The sequence below is a fragment of the Triticum aestivum genome, chromosome 5A (genome assembly GCF_018294505.1).
Source record: "Triticum aestivum cultivar Chinese Spring chromosome 5A, IWGSC CS RefSeq v2.1, whole genome shotgun sequence".
NCBI classification, from domain to species: domain Eukaryota; kingdom Viridiplantae; phylum Streptophyta; class Magnoliopsida; order Poales; family Poaceae; genus Triticum; species Triticum aestivum.
The window spans coordinates 21,597,039-21,621,724 of NC_057806.1; the positions used below are offsets into that span (position 1 = coordinate 21,597,039).

At 43.2% G+C, this 24,686-nt stretch overlaps 1 protein-coding gene and 1 pseudogene across 2 annotated transcripts; both read left to right on the plus strand.

The window, feature by feature from the left end:
- Nucleotides 1-601: 601 nt before the first annotated feature.
- Nucleotides 602-3,352, plus strand: LOC123102068 (plant cysteine oxidase 2). 2 transcript variants are annotated; one of them, XM_044523347.1, is made up of 5 exons: nucleotides 602-1,106; nucleotides 1,531-1,655; nucleotides 1,783-1,945; nucleotides 2,062-2,265; nucleotides 2,925-3,352. In XM_044523347.1, exons 1-5 carry the CDS (start codon nucleotides 848-850, stop codon nucleotides 3,053-3,055), a joined length of 882 nt encoding a protein of 293 aa, XP_044379282.1. In that variant the 5' UTR covers nucleotides 602-847; the 3' UTR covers nucleotides 3,056-3,352. The 2 variants fall into 2 exon arrangements, with proteins under 2 accessions (XP_044379282.1, XP_044379281.1); XM_044523346.1 differs by having other exon boundaries at nucleotides 605-1,106; nucleotides 1,783-1,951.
- Nucleotides 3,353-14,066: 10,714 nt separating this feature from the next.
- Nucleotides 14,067-16,585, plus strand: LOC123106392 (plant cysteine oxidase 2-like; annotated as a pseudogene).
- The last annotated feature ends 8,101 nt before the right edge of the window (nucleotides 16,586-24,686 follow it).

The following is a 24,686-nucleotide window of genomic DNA, read 5'->3' on the forward strand; positions in this document are numbered from 1 at the left end:
TTGAATATTTTATAAATATAAAATACATATGGACTAAAATAAGTAAACAAGCGCACCAGAACTTGTCTATGTACATTCGATTAAAAAGTCAGAACATCTGTGAAAGGAGGTAAAAGCATTTTTTTTTCCTCACTGCACTTGGAGGCGTGGACTCGCGGCAGCTCGAAATATCTGGCTCGTCCCTTTGGGAAAGGCCTAAAAGAAAAGGGGCCTACGTAATCTACCTTTTTCTGCTAGATTAAGCGAATCCAGCGGAGAGGCTCGCTCGACAGCGGATCGGAGTCAGACAGTGAGTGAGTGGGTGAGAGTGCGAGCTCCCCCGCACGTGACCCCCCCCCCCCCCCCCCCCCCCCCGCAGTTTTCCGAGGGGCGACAAGGCAAACCGTGGGTTCCTTCCGCTGCAGTGCAGCAGCCGGTTTTGCTTTCCGCTTCCCCGAAATGGCGGGCGCCACGCCACGCCACGCCCCCACCCCATACCCTCTCTCTAGATCTCTATCCATCTGCGTGCGCTTTCTCTCTCTAGACCGGCGTAGAAGAAAAGAAAGAAGCAGCTGCCGAGGGCGACCGCCGAAAGCGGCCGCCTGGGTTGGATTTGCTATCCCCCCCCCCCCCCCCCCCCCCTGGTTTCCTCCTCGCCCGTCCTGTCGTGTCGCCTCCACCGTCAACCCACCGTCGGGCGGCACCTGGTTTTGCCCCGTCCGCCCTCGCTGACCTCCCGCATATATCCCCGCCTCTCCTGTTGCCCCTTCGTCCCCACCAGCTCGGTTGATTCATCCCTCCCTCTCTCTGCCACGATCCAGCGCGTTTCTTTGCGTCTTCTGTTATCCTTTTGGAGCTGCCTACTGCCATGGGAGCGGGGATGGTGGAGCTCGGGCCCGGGGTGGTGGAGGTTGGTGCGGCGGAGGCCGCGCAGACCGTGCCGCCGGCCAAGAGGAGGCGGGTGCTGGCCGTTAAGACCGCGGCGGCGGCGGCGGCAGGAAGGAGGCCGCGGCGCGACAGGAGGCCGACCGCCATCCAGCGGCTCTTCCAGGCCTGCCGCGCCGTCTTCAAGGGCCCCGGCACCGTGCCCAAGCCCGCCGAGGTCGCCCTGCTCCGCGCCATGCTCGGTACGCTTACCAACCACCACACATCTACCTGTATGCAGATACTACTACTAGTAGCTACTACATGCACAATCAGCCAATCAGGACCCTGAAATTTAATTTGGTGCATGGAGTGACCCGTTAAAAGTTCGCATCTTGCTTTTGTATATCCAAAATAGTTTTACATGTCTTGGATGCCATGTACGTTCAGAATTTACTGGATTTTACTTGACAATTAGTGTCTACCATTGTTCTCTGCATACCGAAGATGTTTAATTTTGATTTTTCTACAAAAATATGTTTAATTTGAGCATGCAAATAGAGACATAGTTGAAATTCAGGGGATTCGGAAATGGGAATGTCTTAACTGCACAAAATGCTGATGATGTCGTCTACTGGTTGAATTTTACCACAACTGAATTTTGGCTGCCGGCGGTGATGTTTGCAGACAAAATGAGACCAGAGGACGTCGGCCTAAGCTCAAACATGCCCTTCTTCAGGAATAGAGAGGCGGCAACCGAAGGGACCCCCACCATCACACACACCACCATATACAAATCTGAGAAATTTTCCGTAAGTGCAGCGTAAAAAACAGTGTGTGGATCATATATATATATATATATATATATATATATATATATATATATATATACCCCAAGGGAACTAGTTGCTGACATTTCCTTCTTTTGTTGCTCGGCAGATGGTTCTCTTCTTCTTGCCGACGAATGCGGTCATCCCTCTGCACAACCACCCCGGTATGACGGTGTTCAACAAGCTGCTCATCGGATCGATGCACGCAAAGTCATATGACTGGGCTGATCCTGATGATCCGGCTAATGAGAGTGGCGCTTCGTCGCCTGACGGTAAATGTGAGCTTCCCACCCATTTCTACTACAATTGTCACCAGATCCCCTGCTTCTGCTCCCCGGTATGCCTGGCGACACAAATGTGTATAACGTTTAGACTTCCTTGATTGCAGTGAGACTGGCACAACTAGTCGTGGATGATGTTTTCACAGCGCCGTGCGACACGTCGGTCCTGTTCCCGACGGCGGGAGGCAACATGCACCGGTTCAGGGCCGTCGCGCCATCTGCGTTCCTTGACATCCTTGGCCCCCCTTACTCCATCGAAGAGGACCGAGACTGCACGTACTACACGGACATTCCATACTCCGAGCATCGCAGTAAGTTGCCAATTCTGATCTCAAAAATCTAATCTAGATACATTATGGAGATGGACTTGCTACTAGTTATGAATTTTGACAGTGTGTGTAGCCTGCAACTGTAAACTAGCACCGAAAATGCTTGAGCTCATATCCTCCTATTTGGGGGTTTGGTTTGAGTGATCACAGTGAATACTTTATGCATCTTTTTACCGACAGCACGCGAGAGAATTAACTAAGAAGTATGGTTAGGCATCAATAGCAAGTTGCAACTTGCAACATAGATATTATATGTTGCATCATCAAAACAGTAGTTTGCCTTGTAAGCAGCCCACTGAATGGAGAAAGAGGTCTTTTAGTTAAGTAACAACCTGGAGCTTTCAGGTAGCTTTGTTTATCATACACTCCTTAATTAATAGTGCAAGCAAGCACACGGTTTTGCGCCCCCGTACGTGGGTTTCAGAAGCACGGGATGTCGAAACCACTTGTGCAAAACCATGTTCTAAAGGGCACTAGGCGAGAGGCATCCATATTTTAGAACAGTATTAAAGTAATGTAGCTTCACCCCAAAGATATTTAGGCTCCACTAGGTCTTGAACATTGGTCGGTAATCACATGATCATCGATGCTTCTACTGTAATCTGAAGGTTAACTAAACTTGTCTCCTCTTCTGCTGACAGTGACCAGCAATGAGCCCATCGGCGACGAGCAAGAAGGCCGGCGTCTCGCGTGGCTGAAAGAGGTCGAGATGCCGAAGGATCTGAAGATGTGCAGCGTCCGGTATGGCGGCCCGCCAATCTCCGGCAGATGATCGATGATCCTTTCCTTCCAGCCCTTTGCAACCGATGATGAGCTGTCAAGTGTCAACCCAACTCAAACCAGATGGTGTCAGAATCGCTGTTTACCTTGTGAATACAGCAGCAAGCTAGTTAGTTGAGCCATAAGAATAGGTCTCAGTTTGTGCATGATGTCTCAATCAGTTATGGCAGTTTACCATGTAAAAGTGCTTGCTTGCTTGCTTTTGCAGCAGCTGTGTACGTGGACCTTGTCCAGCAGATCCCTTTGTTGATCTTTTCTCAATATATAGATCATGCCATAGATTTTACTCCCTCCGTTCCTAAATACTTGTCTTTCTAGACATTTCAAATGACTACTACATACGGATGTATGTAGACATATTTTAGAGTATAGATTCACTCATTTTGCTCCGTATGTAGTCATTTGTTGAAATGCCTAGAAAGACAAGTATTTAGGAACGGAGGGAGTACTTGCTTAGCCTCTACATTCCCCACTTTTTTTTTTGAAATGTCGCATGCTCTGCCCAATTATTTATCAGGTCTGAGATTCTTAAATTCGTCCCCCATGTCTCTCGCACTAATTTGTCATTCCTTCTTTTTCAGTTTTTTTAGATATTAATAATATCATTTTTAGAATTTCCATACTGTATTTTCTGTTTCCAATTTTCAAATTTAACAATATGATTATTGAAGTTTTAGTCGCCATCTCTTTTGTCAAATTTGAGATTCTTAAATTCCTATTTCCCAACTTGTGGCTAAAACAAGTAGTACAATTTTAGTTTTTCTAATAATATCACTTACCACTTCTCTAACTTCTTGCTTTCGTTTAGTTTTTCTAATAATATCACTTACAATTTCCCTATTTTCTTGCTTTCGTTTTTTTTAAATTGTACTACTTTGCCATTCTTTTGTTTAAAAAATAGTTTTTCTAATAGTATCACTTACAATTTCCCTATTTTCTTCCGTTCGTTTTTTAAAATTAAAATTATATGTTTCTTTAAATTTAGTCGTCATCTCTTTTGTCAAATTGGGAATTCTTAAATTCCAACCTCCCCATATATCTTGGGATACTTTGTATTTTATTTTTAATCAGATTTTAGATTTAAATAATATGATCATAAGGTTTTAACATTTGCATATGTTTTGGGGGGTTTGATTTTCTCTATTCTTTCTGACGTGTGATCATATCATTCGCGTATGTGGCTAAAACAACCCTTTTTGTATGCGCCATCACGTAAGCAAAACCAAAACGGTCTTAGATGTGAAATAGTTGTGCGACTCATCAAAGGGTAAGTTGTCAGGTTAGATATATTTGAACATACTCCCTCTAATCGGTATTACATCAATTTTTATAAAAGTCATGTATGTTTGACAAAGATTATAGAAGAAAATATTAACATTGTAATATAAAATAAACAATGAATAAAAATATATTTTATGAATTTATATAATTTTTGATCCGTCATAACATGTATTTTATTAATTAAAAAACTTGGTCAGTTTAAGTTTGAGTTGAAGGAAAACGTGGTCAGTTTGAGTTTGACTTGAAGAAAAACTAATGCACCTTTCTATTTATGATGGCGTATAGGTTTTTTTAGAGAAAGATGCGCATAGATTAAGCTGAAGGGAAACCCTAGCCGCCGCATCTCGCGCCTCCTCCGCCCCTCTCCCTCCTCGCCGCCGTCCGTAGCGCCGCCGGGCGAAGCCTGGCCGGCTGGGCGGCGGAGTGGGTTCTCCCCATCCTTTTCGTCTTGGCTGGCGCGGGACAACGGGGTCGAGAGGGCGCAGGGCGAATGTGGGGTTCGGCGGCGCGGCGGGCGGGTCTCCCGGCGGCGTTGTGCGCGGCGCGGTGGCAGCGGCCTGCGTGTCGCGAGGTGGTGGCTGCGTTGGGCCTGCCCGGTGGTCATGGGTGCCGCCGGATCCTGATCGGATCCATCTGGATCCTGTCTTCGGACTCCGTCGGCCGTCGTGGGGTGGTGATGGTCGTCACTGGCCACATCGGACCGCTGGTTTCGATGTCTGAAGATCTACAACGGGTTCTTCTCGATCCTCATGGCGGGTCGAGCTCCATGGCTCTTGCATCTTCGCAGGTTTTGGATCGTGGCTCGTTGCTGGATCCGGAGCAGATGGAGGTTTGGTGGCATAGGATGGGGACCGGAGTAAACTTTGGTCGGCTAGGCCGGCCCGGCATCGGCGACGTCACTCGACGCCGTTACCCTCCGTGGAGGTGAAGCCGAGGTCTCTCCTATCCACCTCCGAACCCCTCCCGGACGAAAGTGCAAAATTCAGTCTGGATTGGGCGGTGGCGACGTCCCGTGCGTCGTATCCTCCATGCAGGCGCTGTCTTGAGAGGACTTGCTGTTCGGGGGAGAGATGCTGTGGATGGTGGGCTCCGAGTACCTCCAGTAGTGGCGACGGTGTGGAGGTTGCCAGGTGGTGCGGCGTTGTATCTACCGCATAGATGACGACGAGTTTTGGCGGCATGGTGCAGCTGCATATCGATGACGGATGCGGCTGGATGGATGAGCGCAGGGCGGTGGAGCTGTCTGGCGCCATGGTGGCGTCGACGGCAGCGAGACCGGGCGAGGTAGATGCAGCAGTACAACACTAAAGATGGATCGATAGTAGGTGGCTGCGGCGGCCTCATACCCGACAGGCGTCCTGGTTGAGTAGTGCACTAGACTAATGGGTACATCATACTTGAAAGGCGTCCTGGTTGGGACCTCAGGTCTTAGATGTTAGGTTTGGATGCGAGGTCAGTTTGGTATTAGGCCCAGAGTATCAGCGCCCTTTCATCAACTGATTAGGAGTAGCGACAAATGTTGCCTAGACGGTGGTTTTAGTATTACTGTTGTATGATTTTGTAATGTCTTATGTGAACAATCTTTACCTACTAATAAAGCAGTCATTGTTTCTGGTCGTACGTCATTGGCATATTTGCATAAAAGCCCCCGCGATTTTGGGTATTCAACCCGCAGTACAATAATAAGTCAACTCCAACCGGTATTGACGAGAGAAAAAACGAAATAACCCACCCGCCCGCCGATGCATCAGTCCTTCCCCACATCAGCAGTCTTTAAATTGACTATTAGTCCCACCTTGCAGCTTTGTATTGAATCCTACAAATTTATATATGTTCGAAAGTAGACAATCAACAAGCCAGATAACAAAGCAGAGATGGCTGATCAAGAGAATAAGAGAGAGATTAGATAAAACGAGCCTCCCTCAAGGCCAATGCATCACCGGCGCGGACTTGCCTCAGGGAAGCGGAACAGATCCGTGGGCGCTAGATGGAGAAGTGGAGGAGTTGCGCTGGGTGGTGGTGGGGAGCCCCTCTCTCTCCGGTGGATGGCTGGGGTGACGGGGGCAGCGGGACCGGTGCGCAGTGGCGCAGAGAGGGTCTCTATCGAGCTGGACTTGGCGCTGGACGTCACGGGTGATCCTCGTGTTCGTCGTCTCCATGCCCAGACGAAGCAGGCAGCGACGAGCCGACGACGGCTCGGGGTCGGAGATCCATGGCGCGGGTGTGATTCTCCCTGTACATAAAAGATACGGGGGGTGAGAGGTGAGGGAGAGATCCAGAGGGAGGGAGTTAGGGAAGGGAATGGAGAGGGGGAAGGTTAGCGGAGCAGCGGGCCGGAGTTGCAGGGGGGGTGGGTAGCCGGCCATGGCGTCGGTTGCCGGACTGGACGGGGGGAGGCGAGGAGGGGCTGCAGGCGCCGGGGGTCGAGGGGAGTTCCTTGCTCGGGCGCAGTTGGTGCGGGAGGCGGCGTACGGGCGGCGGCGTTGTTGCAGCGCGGCTAGGCTGTGTATGGGCTCCTGGCGTGGAGAAGTGGCGCTGGGTGTGATGGATGTGGCGCTAGCATAGTAGTACAATTTACTTGGCTGCTGTTTAAGCCTGCCATATCTTAATCTTAATTATGAATACATTAGTAGTTACAGTACTTAAAAGATGTGTGACTGAAATATTGGAAAGATTTATTTAAAAAATATTGAAAATAAATACTATTTCTTAGGGGAAATTCGGGCTCACCTATGGACTACCTGATCATCAATATATTCCTCGAGTCTTGATGTTCCTGATAGATTTGTTTAAAAAAATATTGAAAATAAATACTATTTCTCAGGGGAAAAGATATTTCGGGCTCACCTATGGACTACCTGATCATCAATATATTCCTCGAGTCTTGATGTTCCTGATGCCGTTGATGAGATAGAGATGAGGGACGAACAAAGAGTTGAGAGGGTACGGCAACGGTGCATCCTGCTTGAACTGGGTCTGGAGGAGGGGTTGTGTCCTATTTCGACTCTCACGCCGGCGAGAGAGAGAGAGAGAGAGAGAGAGAGAGAGAGAGAGAGAAAGAGAGAGAGAGAGAGATGTGGTCATGGCTATGCCGATCATGTCCTTAGTCCTTCCGTGCACCACCTCTATGCATGTGGCTACTCCCCTCCCTCATATCATCTCACCCGCAACTCTGCATGTTCTATCCTGATCCTGTTCGAACCCTGATGTTGGTGTCAAGCGAAGCAACCGTGTTGGCGCAGCCGGCGTGCTCCTACTGTTGGTGGTCGTCAGTGGCAGAGCTAGACCAGGAAGACTCGGGGGGGGGGGGGGGGGGGGGGAGGGGGGCAAAGAGAAAAAACAATTTCTAGGGGGTGCAAAATCTCTATTTTTTCCAATCTATAAATCTCTATAAAGAATTTCTTCACTATTTTTGCCCAGTCTGAGGGGCGACGACACCTGCAGGGATGCATGTTGCTCCGCCAGTGGTGGTCGTGTATCAACAAAAGAGCATCAAACATTGTAAACTCTTTACTATCTAATGGTCATCTTATCTTTGAAGTGGTCAACTAAAAATATGAATTCATGATAAGACGAGGAAGAATCTAACGAATTGAGAGATAGAGCTCGATATTTCACCATGATAGATAAACTCTAAAATATCACGCAAACCCTAAAATTTATTTCATACCGTTGCAACGCACATGCTTTTTTTTTTGCTAAAATGTCAACTTTTATTAAAAATAAGGAAATTCCCACGTTTAACCATATTATCAACATTTATTAAAAATGGATATAAAAATTGATGCATAATGACACATGCAGCAGGTTATGCCCATTTATCCGCCCGGTGCAACGCACGGGCATTTGTACTAGTTAATAAAATGACTATATGCATCGTCCAGATGTAGAGGCCGGGGTCCTCCTCTTTTTCTAAAAGAAAAGATTAAACCGAAGGGCTACGAGTCTCTCTACCCTTTTTTCTTGAGGGGATACTCAAGGAGTTAATATATTTTTCCCTTTGGAAACTAACAAGACAATGCAGCCCAAATTCAAGTGGGCTGAATCTCGCGTACATTTCAAAGCTATGGGCCATAATCAATTCGCCTACATGAAGAAGACAAGACTAAAAGTTCCCTAAAATTGGCATGCCGTAGAAAAAAACTACTCGAGGTGATGCTAAAACGGTAACAAACAGTGACTTCGTAAATTTCAAGATGATATGCCGGTTCAGTCTTTCGGAGATGCTCATAGGGATAGGGTGTGCGTGTGTGCATTCATAGGGATGAGTATATGCGCGTGTATATAAGCGCTTGCGTCTGTACCGTGTTAAAAAATACATTAAAATATTATTTTATATATTTATTTATTTTCTAGGAATAAGAGATATTCAGCTGAGAATCATGTGGGTTACCATGCTGATATTATTTTTGGCTCTAGGGAGTATATGTTCCTGCGCACCACAAATGTATTTAGCCAAGGTAAAAAGAAATTGAAAAAAAGATGTGTTTATTGTCACACCCAAATGATATCTACATTTTTCTGGAGGGGGGGGGGGGGGGGGGGGGTGGTTAGCTTAATCATGTTGACCTCATAAAGAAAAACAAGTCAAACAACAAATGTTACCTTCAAATGGTACACTTAATTTTGTTTTTTTTCACTGGTGAAGCACTGCTATCCTGCTCCGCATAAAAATTGGCAAGCATGCTTGTTGCTAACATGAACATCTACAAAAAAATCAAAATTTTTAAATTTATTTCTTGTTAGTTTTTAGTTTACTGTTCACCATGGAGCATACCCTCCCTAGAGCCAAAACTCAGCGTTCGTTAACAAGATTATTTTTGTGGTGCTATTGTCAGGGAGTATAGCTCTATTTATGAGTGTATTAAGAGCTTACTTGATTGCTGAATTTATTATCCATATGATAGACATCCAAGCAGGTGGTGCCTCAGAAGGACACCTTTCGACATTTAGGGTCAATGTTGCAGAAGAATGGAGGTATTGATGAAGATATGAATCATTGCATCAAAGCCAGATGGATGAAAGGGTGCCAAATTTTTAGCATTCTATGTGACAAGAGAATGCCACAAAAACTAAAAGGCAAGTTCTACAGAATGGCGGTTCAACCCGTAATGTTGTACGGCGCTGAGTGTTGGCCGACTAAAAGATGACATGCTCAACACTTAGGTGCGGCGGAGATGCGCATGTTGAGGTGATGTGTGCCACACGAGGAAGTATCGAGTCCGGAATGATGATATACGACATAAAGTTGGGGTACACCAATTGAAGAGAAGCTTGTCCAACACCATCTGAGATGGTTTGGGCATATTCAACGCAAGCCTTCAGAAGCTCCAGTGCGCAACGAATAGCTAAAGCGTGCGGGTAATGTCAAGAGAGGTCGGGGTAGACCGAATTTGGCATGGGATGAGTCCGTAAAGAAAGATCTAAAAGACTGGAGTATCACCAAAGAACTAGCTATGAACATAGATGCGTGAAATCTTGCTATCCATGTGTCAGAACTATAAGTTGGTCATGAGATTTTATGGGTTTCACCTCTAACCTACCTCAACTTGTTTAAGACTAGTGGACGAGCTCGCTTGCTCCTGCTAGGTGGACCAATGAAACAATCACGCATGGGCACATGTATAAAGTGCGGGCGTAGAAATCACAGAGGGATACCAGCAGCAAACAGTAGCATACCGAGACAATGCCGTTTAATATGTAAGACGGTAGAACATGCATACGTTTCGTTGGTACAACATGCTATTTATTGTGAAAATTTAGTGGCATCTCATATTCTCTGTGCATAGTGGCGGAGCCAGATCCTAGGCAGCCCGGGCGCTGCCTGAGGCGTGAGATGCATTTCCTTTGGGTACTGTAGCGGTAATGTAGTGCTACAGTGCCCCAAAGGCTGCCTGAGAAGCTACTCTTTTCTACCGCCGATACTGGTCGTGCATGTTTCTAGACAGTGGCGATGAAAATTCTTGAAGGGACTAATCAGAGTTATGGGAATGAAGAAAATAAGTTGTGCACGAACTCTAAGAAATAACTGTTATTCAGACCTAATAATTCGGAGTAGTTTTCCTAGAGTGGGGGAGGGGGGCCATGGCCCCCTTTGGCTCCATGAAGCTCCACCATTATTTCTAAAGATTGTAGTACTTTTTAGGTGCAACCCAATTAGGTTTAACGGCTTTTCAGACAAATCGGTTAGCATGATGTTCCCGTCTACATGTGGACCATGACAACAGTCATTCAATGTTAACAATTGTTCGACTGTTTGGGTAGCCCAGAAGCTTGACTTGCTTGTATCTCGCAGAGGGCGGTGCTGCCTCATGCAAGAAAAACAATGGTAATCATGTTTTAAATTTTGAAAAAGTTAGTGCAAATAAAGAACTGTTCATGAATTTCCCAAAAATGTTCATAGTTTAATAACAATGTTTGTGAATCGGAAAAAATGTTCATGAATTCAAATAGGTTCATGTATTTGAAGAAATTGATCACACATTTGAAAATTGTTCACAGATTCAAAAAATATTTGTGAAAAATATGAAATAAGCTTTTGGCGATTCAAAAACTGTTCATGAATTCAAAATATGTTCAAGTATCCTAGAAAAATGTTATTGTATTCAAAAAAATGTTCCCGAATTTGAATATTGTTCATGAATTAAAAAATGTTTGAGAATTGGAGATATGTTTGCAGAAAATTTTGAAAAACATTCACAAATTTGATAATTGTTCATAGTGAATTCAAAAAATGTTCACAGCGGATTAAAAAAATCCTCGCAAATTCAGAAAATGTTCACATATTCAAAAAAAAGTGCAAAATAAAAAATATTAACATCTTCAAGAAATGTTCGTGGATTGAAGAAAATGTTCACGACTACAGAAAATGCTTACCAATTCGAGTATGTTGGAAGCAAATTTTAAAAAGTTTGCGAATGCAAAATATGTTCACGTATTCAATAAAATTGTTCATGCATCCAAAAATAATGTTTTGCGAATTGTAATATTATTCACAAATTCAAAAAAGTTCGCAAATGAAAAATATGTTCAACCATTCGAGAAAAATACTCAGGTATTGCTTGAACATATTGCAAAGGAAGTATGCTCACATCATGTTCAAGAATTCGAGAAAAATGCTCACGTACTTGCAAAGGCAGCATACGCTTGAACTGGGCCGTGGGCACAAGACGGAGTTGGCCGCCTGTGCCAGCATCACACAAACGATGTTACGGAGGCCGTGCTGGGTAACTCAATGCAACATTAAATCGACCTCTGGCCCACTAAGGTAATTTTGTAGGGTCTACCAGAAAAGGAATGTACATGGTACCGTGAGCAGGCGAGGACGAACACTCTTGTGAATTTTCGACAAACTTATGTACTATTGCTGCTCTTGATTCACCGACTAATTTAAGTCAAATTGTGACTCCACCATCACCACAACCAGCTTCAGATACACATGACACACAATATAAAACATCACATGTAGTTGATATTGCCTCTCATGAAATTGGTGATAATGCTGCTTCTTCACTTGATGATACTGTTCCACTTGGATAATTTTTAGATGTTCATATTGCAAAAGATAAAGAACTTGAAAATTCTTATAATCTTGATGAATCACCTACTACACCTTTTATGAGAACTATATCTAGTCTAGTAATTTCTGATAGGACACCCATTGAACTTGATGAAAATTTTGGTAGTCTTTATTACAGTAATTCTCAAGGATGGTATTGATGCTGGTTTTGAACTATGTTATAGTGGGTCTTTAGGAGACATGTTTTTACTTGAAGATGATTTTTTGTGCTTCTCCTATATACATTAAAAATGATGTTTATAATTCTTTGTTGATCCAGAAATAATTACTTTGGTTGAATCCGATGCTTTCCAAGTTATAAAAATTGAAACGCTCTCGATCATTTCTGTAAGATGATTTCTATTGCTAATATTTTTTCCAAGAAAGATATGAACCCAAGTTACCTTTTCCCTTTTCACTTAAAGATAGTGCTAAAGCTTGGTATAATAACATGATGACTCGAAGCATTACTAGTTTGTAAGAATTTCTTAGTGCTTTTATGGATATATATTTATCTTTGCACATGAGACACTTAGTTTTTAGGATATTTATAACTTTATCCAAATTGAGGAAGAGAGTCCCCCGCAAGCTTAGGTGAGGTTTTGTGAGTTGGAAAGGAATGCTCCTATTTATCCTATCAAGAAAAACGGGTTGGTTGATATATTCTATAGCACTATAACCCTTGAATCTAGGACACACCTAGATAGCTGTGCAGGGAGAGTTCTTAGTGAAAGCACATTCGATGAAGCTAATGGATTATTGGATAATATAACAAATAATCATGATGATTATAATAATTATAATGATATTGGAATGTTACCGAGCCTCCACCAGCACCTACTCTAAGAAGAGATGCATGTGTTTTCTAAGTCTAGAAGATATGAAAGAAGCCAAGAAATATGCTAAGGAAAAAATGTATTAAAGCTGAAGATGTTGAGAATTTACCTTCTAATTTCCATTTAAAAGGTGATTTTGAATTTTCAAATATTTCAAAAAAGTGATTTCACTCATTTTAACAAACGAATTTCATTGATTTCAAAAAATCGAGTGCACTATTTTTTTGCAAAAAGATCTCACTCAATTTAAAAACAAAATTAACTCATTTCAAAATAGACATTCAATGATTTCAAAAGGCTGAATTTTTTAAATGAGCATTTCAATGGCAACAAATGTTAATTATCCATTTCAATAACAACAATCATATCCATTTCAATAACCAAAATATCAGTGTCACTAACACAACAATGCCGATATCATTCATCAAAACCATATCAATTTATATGTGAAACTGAACATGCTATTTTGTCATTTTTATTTCACCTTGAATGCATATGAATTTTTTTTATCGTTTCACTTACTTCAAGGAAAATTACATGAATCCAATTTTTTCAAAATTTACTTTAATTATTTAAATTGATTGGGGCATCAAAATTTAAACACGGTTAGAACATATCAAATACTGATCTTTTTCTAAAGATCATGCCGCTAGATTTTGAGATTGACGAAGTCGAAGTCGCCACAGACACATTCATAGTCGACGAGAACGTTCCGTCTCACTGAAAGCACATCGTCGGAAGGCCTGGAATAAACCCAGAAAAAAGCATGCATCAATATAAGTGTGAGACTTGAACTCTGATGGATAGTGGATACCACTCTTCCTCTAACCATAGAACTATAAGTTGGTTCGCTATAGGTGGGTTGGTAGATATACAACTGATGTGGACCTTCAGCTGCACGATTCATGGTACCGCGTGGTGGATGTTTGACCGTTACGTAGCAGTACCGTCATAGGGAGGGACACCGGAATCCTCCATGCTACTCCTAGTTTGGTCCCGGCGCAGTTGGTTTCCTTCTGCACCGGTCCGTCCGAAACAGGCGTCCACCGTAAGGCGTCGAGCCGTCCCTGGATTCGCTCGCTGGCTGCTGGCGGTCTCTCCCGCGCCGTGGATCCATCGTCGCCGAGCCCATGGTTTTGCTCCTTCCCCACCTGCACAGTCGCATGCGCTCACCCTTGCTTCCGAGCGATGCTATGCACACGATTTGCGAACGATCATGTATATCAGTCCGTCCATGCACGTGAATGAAGTGCAGTCGTTCCACTGTCGTGCATAGCGTGTCGTCCGCCCAGCACTTTCGCTTGCTTCCCCCACCACCACCACCTTTCCCTCACCTCTTTCTTGCTTCCTACCTTCCGAGGCGTGCACTGCTGGTGATACCGACCGATGGGCGCGGGTGCAGCGGGGCTGGACGTGGCGGGGGCCGTGCCCGCCAAGCGGAGGCGGGCGCTGGCGGCCAAGACCAGAGGGGGCAGGCCGCGGCAAGCGAGGAGGCGCGCGCAGCGGCCGACGGCGCTGCAGCGGCTCTTCCGGGCCTGCCGCGCCGTCTTCAAGGGCCCCGGCACCGTGCCCGCGCCCCCCAAGGTCGCCCTGCTCCGGGCCATGCTCGGTACGCACCCCTCGCTCCTCCTGTCCTCCATGTTCCGCGCGCTCAAATGCGGCGGGTCCGCAAACTGACTGACCGACTCAAGATGATGAATGAGTGTTGTGCTCCGGGTTGACTGAATTCTGGTTATCTATCTTTTTGTTTTGAGAAAATTCTGGCTATCTATCTGCAGACAGAATGAGGCTTGAGGACGTTGGCCTGAGCCCACACAGGTTCATCAGGACTAGGGATAATGCGGCCCAAGGGAACCTAACCATCACACAGCGTATCATATAAGTACAAATCTAATAATTTTTCGGTAAGCCGAAAATATTAACATGTCTGATCTGAACTTTGTAGTGCACGCTATCTGGAGTTTACGTAAGAACGAATCGCTAGTAAGCTGCTCACCCGTTTCTTCTTCTTGCTTGGTAGATGGTCATCTTCCACCTGCCGCAGAATGCGGTGATCCCTCTACACAATCACCCCGGGATGACGGTGTTCAGCAAGCCGCTCATCGGGTCCATGCATGTAAAGTCGTATGACTGGGCTGATCCTGATTATCCAGCCGCTTTATCGCGCGACGATCAACAACGTGAGCTTCCGAGCAATTCTACCCAGTACAATTTCCCTGCTAATTTGCCAGTATCTAATAGCATGCATATATAGCAAATGCGCTATAACGTTGGGGCTTGATGAATTGCTTGCAGTGAGATTGGCAGAGCTGGTTGTGGACGATGTTTTCACGGCGCCCTGCGACACGTCTGTCCTCTACCCGACGGCGGGAGGCAACATGCACCAGTTCACGGCCATCGCGCCGTGCGCCATCCTCGACATCCTTGGCCCCCCTTACTCCATAGAGGAGGACCGAGATTGCACGTACTACGCGGATGTTCCCTACTCCTCCCAGCATCCCAGTAAGCTTTTGGCTATATTGATCTCAGAAGTCTAATCCAGATAATTAACATGATGTTCGTGCATTGACTTGCTACTAGCTACTCCCTCCGTTCCTAAATATAAGTCTTTTTAGAGATTACACTATAAACTACATACGGAGCAAAATGAATGAATCTAAACTCTAAACTATGTCTATATACATCCATATATAGTTTGTAGTGGAATCTCTAAAAAGACTTATATTTAGGAACGGAGGGAGTAGTTCTGAATGAAATGTCCTTTATGAAAAAAAAACTAGTAGTTCTGTATAAGCATGCATGCAACTGGAAATGCATGACCTCATATTATTTTTGCACTCCCCCACAAAAAATATATATTATTTTGCCTTGTGAGCAGCCCACTGAATGTGGAAAGAGGTCTGTTAGTTAAGTAACAACCTGCAGCCTATAGGCATCTATCCTTGTTTATGGTACACGCTCCATTTGCATCCTATGGACATGAATACATGATTAATTCTCTTTATTAATAGGGTTAACACACGGTTTTAGGCCCCCGCGGGTTTTAGAAGCGCAGAATGTCGAAACCACTTGTACATAAACCATGTTCTGAATGACACTAGCCCTCCATGCTGTAGAACAGTATTAAAGTAACGTAGCTAGCTTCACCCCCAAAGATAGATATTTAGGGCTCCTTTGAGGCTTGAACATTGGTCGGTAATCATCGTGATGACCGATGATGCTTCTGCTAATTTAATATGTTTACAGCTAGCTCGTCACACTGGTGTAACCCAAGGCTAACTGATTTGTCTCCTCTTCTGCTGACAGTGACCGACAATGAGCAAGAAGGCCCGCGCCTCGCGTGGCTGAAAGAGGTTGAGATGCCGGGGGATCTGGAGATGTGCACCGTCCTGTACACCGGCCCGCCAATCTCCGACAGGTGATTAGGCCCTTTTCGGCGCCGTTCTTTCCAGCACTTCACGACGGATGATGAACAACTCAAACAACTCAAAAGAGATGATGTTAGAATCGTTTGCCGTGTGAATATAGCAGCAAAGCTAGCTAGTTCAACCGTGAGAATAGGTTTCAGTTTGTGCATGATGTCTCAGTCAGTGGTGGCAATTTATCATGTAAGAGTGCTTACCTGCTTTTGCAGTACCTGTGTGTGTGGACCTTGTCCAGATCTTTTGTTGATCTTTGTCAATGCGCGCATAGATTATCCATAGATAATTTTTTGGTCTGCAGGCGCCCGTATAAGCACCCAACAATGGAGATGTACAATATTACACCTAGGTATACTAGTAGAACGTCGTGCGTCGCTACGGGCCGGCTACAATGCATATACTTGAGGAAACATCTCTGGTCTGAACTCTTAATCCAATTATGCCCCTCAATCTAGTCTATTACACCAACTGCTTTTTTTTATATGTACTCTGTGTTATATTGGTTGTTGGTATATCATGGAGAAAAAATTGAGCTACAAAATAAAATTCACTAATTATTATTATACATGCATGACCTTGTTATCAAGAATGATTGCTTACATAATTTTTGAAACGCGTATTGCCACACATATCTAGTAAAAATATATTTATATTAACAAAAGTCTAATAGTTTGTACAATTCGTGAATGTATATATGTGGTTAATATGTATTTGTGAAAGAAAGAAAAAAGGTCTATGGGAAGTCATTTACTAATGACATCACATAACTGATCTTTTGATTTCTTTGGGATAAAATGCAAGTTCTAACAATGCAAATCAATAATACATGCATAGTCTCCTCTTGTGAATATCTTCTGCGATACGCTCTAGAACCTAGATAGTTGTCGCCTGTCGAAATCAATGGACATCATCTTCCTCGACTATGAGGCTGCCCTTCTTATGACGAACCTAAAGAAGTTGGAATTAATGAACGAAAGCATCATGCAATTGAAGCTTGATAATCACAAAATGCATGACTACTTGGTAGCAGAGGCTAGATTGCTACGGATTAAAACATATCAAGCATAGCAAATGCTTTTTAACTAATAATCACTCTGTCGTCCTCCATAACCTATACTGACATGGTACACCTGGACAATAACATACTTATTTTCTAAATTGCACCTAAAAAGAAATCATCAACTATAAGCAAAAGAATGACGGACCAAGCATTACAGATTAGGCAGATCATGTGACCTTCATTAGATGCATGCTAGTACTAATCAAAAGTTATGTGTGCCTTAGGACCTACTATAGGAGCGGCCCTGTGGGTGCTGGCTGGTTGGTGGCCGACATCTTATCATGGGATCATAGCATTCTTCTCTTGAGTTTATCATTTTTGTTTCCATTTTATTTCTTTTCCTTGTACAACTGACGTGCTCTCTCATCCCTTCCTCTATCAATGAAAATGCAGCTCTCCTGCGTATATTCTATGGTGCATTCATGTGTGTGCTTTTAAACTTGATACAGGAACTTAAATCCTAAGGTTGAATAGATGATATATAATACAAAGATAGAGACATGTACGACCTCAGCTTAGCTCCCTAAATCAGTTGCTTTTCTAGTTAATCATACCAGATGAAGTAACTTTGGAACATCTATATAAAGCTACATGTGATATGTAAACATGTCAACACGGTCAAACAAAAACCGAGTGGCAAAAATGAAGTAATATTTATTTTTCATTACCTTGTGACGTCAACAGCCTCATTGTTTAGAAATCGTATTCCTTCCAAACACGATCAATAGAGAATGGATCATACTGTTACACAAGAAATAGTTCTAATACCATAATTGAGCTATTGATCAATTTTATACCAACATTTCAGTTTATCAGTAGCTTTTGGTGGAACATGTTGCAGACGACATGAATCCGTATGAATGTTGATTGAGTTAGGAAGTGAAGGAAATATGCCCTAGAGGCAATAATAAAGTTGTTATTTATATTTCCTTATATCATGATAAATGTTTATTATTCATGCTAGAATTGTATTAACCGGAAACTTAGTACATGTGTGAATACATAGACAAACAGAGTGACACTTTGTTTGTTTATGTATTTACACATGTATCATGTTTCCGTTTAATACAATTCTAGCATGAATAATAAACATTTATCATGATATAAGGAAAAAATAATAACTTTATTATTGCCTCTAGGGCATATTTCCTTTAGTCTCCCACTTGCACTAGAGTCAATAATCTGGTTCACATCTTTATGTGATTAGTTCACATCTCCATGTGACTAATACGCAAAAGGTTTACTAGAGTCAATAATCTAGTTCACATCGCTATGTGATTAACACCCAAAGAGTGATCTTGTTTTGCTTGTGAGAGAAGTTTAGTCTACGGGCCTGCAACATTCAGATCTGTATGTATTTCGCAAATTTCTATGTCTACAATACTCTGCACGAAGCTACTCTAGCTAATTGCTCCCACTTTCAATATGTATCCAGATTGAGACTTAGAGTCATCTGGGTCAGTGTCAAAACTTGCATCGACGTAACCTCTTACGATGAACCTTTTGGCACCTCCATAATCGAGAAACATATCCTTATTCTACTAAGGATAATTTTGACCGCTGTCGAGTGATCTACTCGTAGATCACTATTGTACTCCCTTGCCAAACTCAATGTAGGGTATACAATAGATCTGGTACACAGCATAGCATACTTTATAGAACCTATGACTGAGGCATAGGGAATGACTTTTCATGTTCTTTCTATTTTCTGCTGTGGTCTGGTTTTTGAGTCTTACTCAATTTCACACCTTGTAACACAGGCAAGAATTCTTTCTTTGACTGTTCCATTTTGAACTACTTCAAAATCTTGTCAAGGTATGTACTCATTGAAAATTTTTATCAAGCGTCTTGATCTATCTCTATAGATCTTGCAGCTCAATATGTAAGAAGCTTCACCGAGATCTTTCATTGAAAAACTCTTATTCAAGTATCCTTTTATGCTATCCAGAAATTCTATATCATTTCCAATCAACATTATGTCATCCACATATAATATTAGAAATGATATAGAGCTCCCACTCACTTTCTTGTAAATACAGGCTTCTCCAAAAGTCTGTATAAAACCATATGCTTTGATCACACTATCAAAACGTTTATTCCAACTCCGAGAAGCTTGCACCAGTCCATAAATAGATCGCTGGAGCTTGGACACTTTGTTAGCACCCTTTGGATTGATAAAACCTTTAGGTTACATCATATACAACTCTTCTTACAAAAATCCATTCAGGAATGCAGTCTTTACATCCATTTGCCAAATTTCATAATCATAAAATGCGGCAATTGCTAACATGATTCGGACAGACTTTAAGCATAGATACGAGTGAGAGACTCTCATCGTAGTCAACACCTTGAACTTGTCGAAAACCTTTTGCGACAATTCTAGATTTGTAGATAGTAACACTACTATCAGCGTCCGTCTTCCTCTTGAAGATCCATCTATGGCTTGCCGATCATCGGGCAAGTCAACCAAAGTCCACACTTTGTTCTTATACATGGATCCTATCTCAGATTTCATGGCCTCAAGCCATTTCACGGAATCTGGGCTCATCATCGCTTCCTCATAGTTCGTAGGTTCGTCATGGTCAATTAACATGACTTCCAGAACAGGATTAACGTACCACTCTGGTGCGGATCTCACTCTGGTTAACCTATGAGGCTCGATAGTAACTTGATCTAAAGTTACATGATCATCGTCATTAGCTTCCTCACTAACTGGTGTAGGAGTCACAAGAAAAGATTTCTTGTGATGAACTACTTTCCAATAAGGGAGCAGGTATAGTTACCTCATCAAGTTCTACTTTCCTCCCACACACTTCTTTCGAGAGAAACTCCTTCTCTAGAAAGGATCCATTCTTAGCAACGAATGTCTTGCCTTCGGATCCGTGATAGAAGGTGTACCCAACTGTCTCCTTTGGGTATCCTATTAATACACATTTCTCCGATTTGGGTTTGAGCTTATCAGGATGAAACTTTTTCACATAAGCATCGCAACCCCAAACTTTAAGAAACGACAACTTTGGTTTCTTGCCAAACCACAGTTCATATGGCGCCGTCTCAATGGATTTAGATGGTACCCTATTTAACATGAATGAAGCTGTCTCTAATGCATAACCCCAAAATGATAGTGGTAAATCGGTAAGAGACATCATAGATTGCACTATATCAAATAAAGTACAGTTATGACGTTCGGACACACCATTATGCTATGGTGTTCCAGGTAGCATGAGTTTGTGAAACTATTCCACATTGTTTTAATTGAAGGCCAAACTCATAACTCAAATATTCGCCTCTGCGATCAGATCGTAGAAACTTTATTTTCTTGTTACGATGATTTTCCACTTAACTCTGAAATTCTATGAACTTTTTGAATGTTTCAGCCTTATGTTTCTTCAAGTAGATATACCCATATCTGCTGAAATCATCTGTGAAGGTCAGAAAAATAACGATACCCGTCGCGAGCCTCAACACTCATCGGACTGCATACATCAGTATGTATTATTTCCAACAAGTCCGTTGCTCGCTCCATTGTTCTGGAGAACGGAGTCTTAGTCATCTTACCCATGAGGCATGGTTCGCAAGCATCAACTGATTCATAATCAAGTGATTCCAAAAGCCCATCAGCATGGATTTTCTTCATGCGCTTTACACCGATATTACCTAAACGGCAGTGCCACAAATAAGTTGCACTATCATTATCAACTTTGCATCTTTTGGCATCAATATTATGAATATGTGTATCACTACGATCGAGATCGAACAAACTATTTTCATTGGGTGTATGACCATTGAAGGTTTTATTCATGTAAACAGAACAACAATTATTCTCTGATTTTAAATGAATAACCGTATTGCAATAAACATGATCAAATCATATTCATGCTCAACGCAAACGCCAAATATCATTTATTTAGGTTTAACACTAATCCCGAAAGTATTGGGAGTGTGCGATGATGATCATATCAATCTTGGAACCACACATTGTCACTTCACCCTCAACTAGTCTCTATTTATTCTGTAACTCCTCTTTCGAGTTTTAATTTTTAGCAACCAAACAAGTATCAAATACCCAGGGGCTACTATAAATACTAGTAAGGTACACATCAATAACCTGTATATCAAATATACCCTTGTTCACTTTGCCATCCTTCTTATCCACCAAATATTCAGGGCATTTTCGCTTCCAGTGACCAGTCCATTTGCAGTAGAAACACATAGTCTCAGGCTTAGGTCCAGACTTGGGCTTCTTCACTTGAGCAGCAACTTACTTGCCGTTCTTCTTGAAGTTCCCTTTCTTTCCCTTTGCCCTTTTCTTGAAACTAGTGGTCTTGTTAATAATCAACACTTGATGCTCTTTCTTGATTTCTACCTTCATCGATTTCATCATCATGAAAAGCTCGGGAAATCGTTTTCGTCATCCCTTGCATACTATAGTTCATCAGAAAGTTCTACTAACTTGGTGATGGTGATTGGAGAATTCTGTCAATCACTGTTTTATCTGGAAGATTAACTCCCACTTGATTCAAGCGATTGTAGTACCCAGACAATCTGAGCACATGCTCACTGCTTGAGCTATTCTCCTCCATCTTTTAGCTATAGAACTTGTTGGAGACTTCATATCTCTCAACTCGGGTATTTTCTTGAAATATTAACTTCAACTCCTGGAACATCTCATATGATCCATGACGTTCAAAACATCTTTGAAGTCCCGATTCTAAGCTGTTAAGCATGGTGCACTAAACTATCAATTACTCATCATATTGAGCTAGCCAAACATTCATAACGTCTGCATCTTCTCCTGCAATAGGTCTGTCACCTAGCGGTGCATCAATGACATAATTCTTCTGTGCAGCAATGAGGATAATCCTCAGATCACGGATCCAATCCGCATCATTGCTACTAACATCTTTCAACTTAGTTTTCTCTAGGAACATATCAAAAATAAAACAGACGAGCCAAATGCGAGCTATTGATCTACAACATAGATATGCTAATACTACCAGGACTTAGTTCATGATAAATTATAGTTCAGTTAATCAAATTATTAAAGAACTCCCACTTAGATAGACATCCCTCTAATCATCTAAGTGATCACATGATCCAAATCAACTAAACCATGTCCGATCATCACGTGAGATGGAGTAGTTTTCAATGGTGAACATCACTCTGTTGATCATATCTACTATATGATTCATGCTTGACCTTTCGGTCTCCAGTGTTCCGAGGCCATACCTGCATATGCTAGGCTCATCAAGTTTAACCTGAGTATTCCGCATATGCAACTGTTTTGCACCCGTTGCATGTGAACGTAGAGCTTATCACACCCGATCATCACGTGGTGTCTCAGCACGAAGAACTTTCGCAATGGTGCATACTTAGGGAGAACACTTTTACCTTGAAATTTAGTGAGAGATCATCTTATAAAGCTACCATCGAACTAAGCAAAATAAGATGTATAAAAGATAAACATCACATGCAATCAGAAATACGTGACATGATATGGCCATCATCATCTTGTGCCTTTGATCTCTATCTCCAAATCATCGTCATGATCTTCATCGTCACCGTCATGACACCATAATCTCCATCATCTTGATCTATATCAATGTGTCGTTAGATGGTCGTCTCGCCAACTATTGCTCTTGCAACTATTGCTATCACGTAGCGATAAAGTAAAGCAATTATTTGGCACTTGCATCTTATGCAATAAAGAGACAACCATAAGGCTTCTGCTAGTTGCCGATAACTTCAACAAAACATGATCATCTCACACAACAACTTATATCACGTCTTGACCATATCACATCACAACATGCCCTGCAAAAACAAGTTAGACGTCCTCTACTTTGTTGTTGCAAGTTTTACATGGCTGCTACGGGCTGAGCAAGAACCGTTCTTACCTACGCATCAAAACCACAATGATAGTTCGTCAAGTTAGTGTTGTTTAACCTTCTCAAGGACCGGGCGTAGCCACACTCGGTTCAAGTTGGAGAAACTGACACCCGCCAGCCACCTGTGTGCAAAGCACGTCGGTAGAACCAGTCTCACATAAGCGTATGCATAATGTCGGTCCGGGCCGCTTCATCCAATACCGCTGAACCAAAGTGTGACATGCTGGTAAGCAGTATGACTTGTGTTCTACTCGTGCATATAACATCTACACATAAAACCAGGCTCTGATGCCACTGTTGGGGAACGTAGTAATTTCAAAAAAATTCCTACGCACACACATGATAATGGTGATGCATAGCAACGAGAGGGAAGAGTATCATCCATGTACCCTCGTAGACCGAAAGCGGAAGCGTTATCACAACGCGGTTGATGTAGTCGTACGTCTTCAAGATCCGACCGATCCAAGTACGGAACGTATGGCACCTCCGAGTTCAACACACGTTCAGCTCGATGACGTCCCGCGACTCCGATCCAGCAGAGCTTCACGGGAGAGTTCCGTCAGCACGACAGCATGGTGATGGTGATGATGTTGCTACCGATGCAGGGCTTCGCCTAAGCACCGCTACGATAGGACCGAGGTGGAATATGGTGGAGGGGGGGGGCACCGCACACGGCTAAGAGATCAAGAGATCAATTGTTGTGTCTAGAGGTGCCCCCTGCCCCCATATATAAAGGACCAGGGGGGAGGAGGTGGCCGGCCAAGGGAGGGTGCGCCAGGGAGGAGTCCTACTCCCACCGGGAGTAGGACTCCCTCTTTTCCTAGTTGTAGTAGGAGGGGAAAGGAAGGGAAGGAAAGAGAGGAAGGAAAGGGGGCGCTGCCCCCCCTCCTTGTCCAATTCGGACTAGAGGGGGAGGGGGCGCGCGGCCTGCCCTAGCCGCCCCTCCTCTTCTCCACTAAGGCCCATCTTGGCCAATTAAACTCCCCGGGGGGTTCCGGTAACCCCCCGGTACTCCGGTATATGTCCGAAACTCCCCGAAACCATTCCGGTGTTCGAACATAGTCGTCCAATATATTGATCTTTATGTCTCGACCATTTCGAGACTCCTCATCATGCCCATGATCATATCTGGGACTCCGAACTACCATAGGTACATCAAAACACAAAAACTCATAATACAATCATCACCAAAACTTTAAGCGTGCAGACCCTACGGGTTCGACAACTATGTAGACATGACCGAGACATGTCTCTGGTCAATAACCAATAGCGGAACCTGGATGCTCATTGGCTCCTACATATTCTACGAAGATCTTTATCGGTCAAACCGCATAACAACATACGTTGTTCCCTTTGTCATCGGTATGTTACTTGCTCAAGATTCGATAGTCGGTATCTCAATACCTAGTTCAATATCGTTATCGGCAAGTCTCTTTACTCGTTCTATAATACATCATCTCGTAACTAACTCATTAGTTACAATGCTTGCAAGGCTTATAGTGATGTGCATTACCGAGTGGGCCCAAAGATACCTCTCCAACAATCGGAGTGACAAATCCTAATCTCGAAATATGCCAA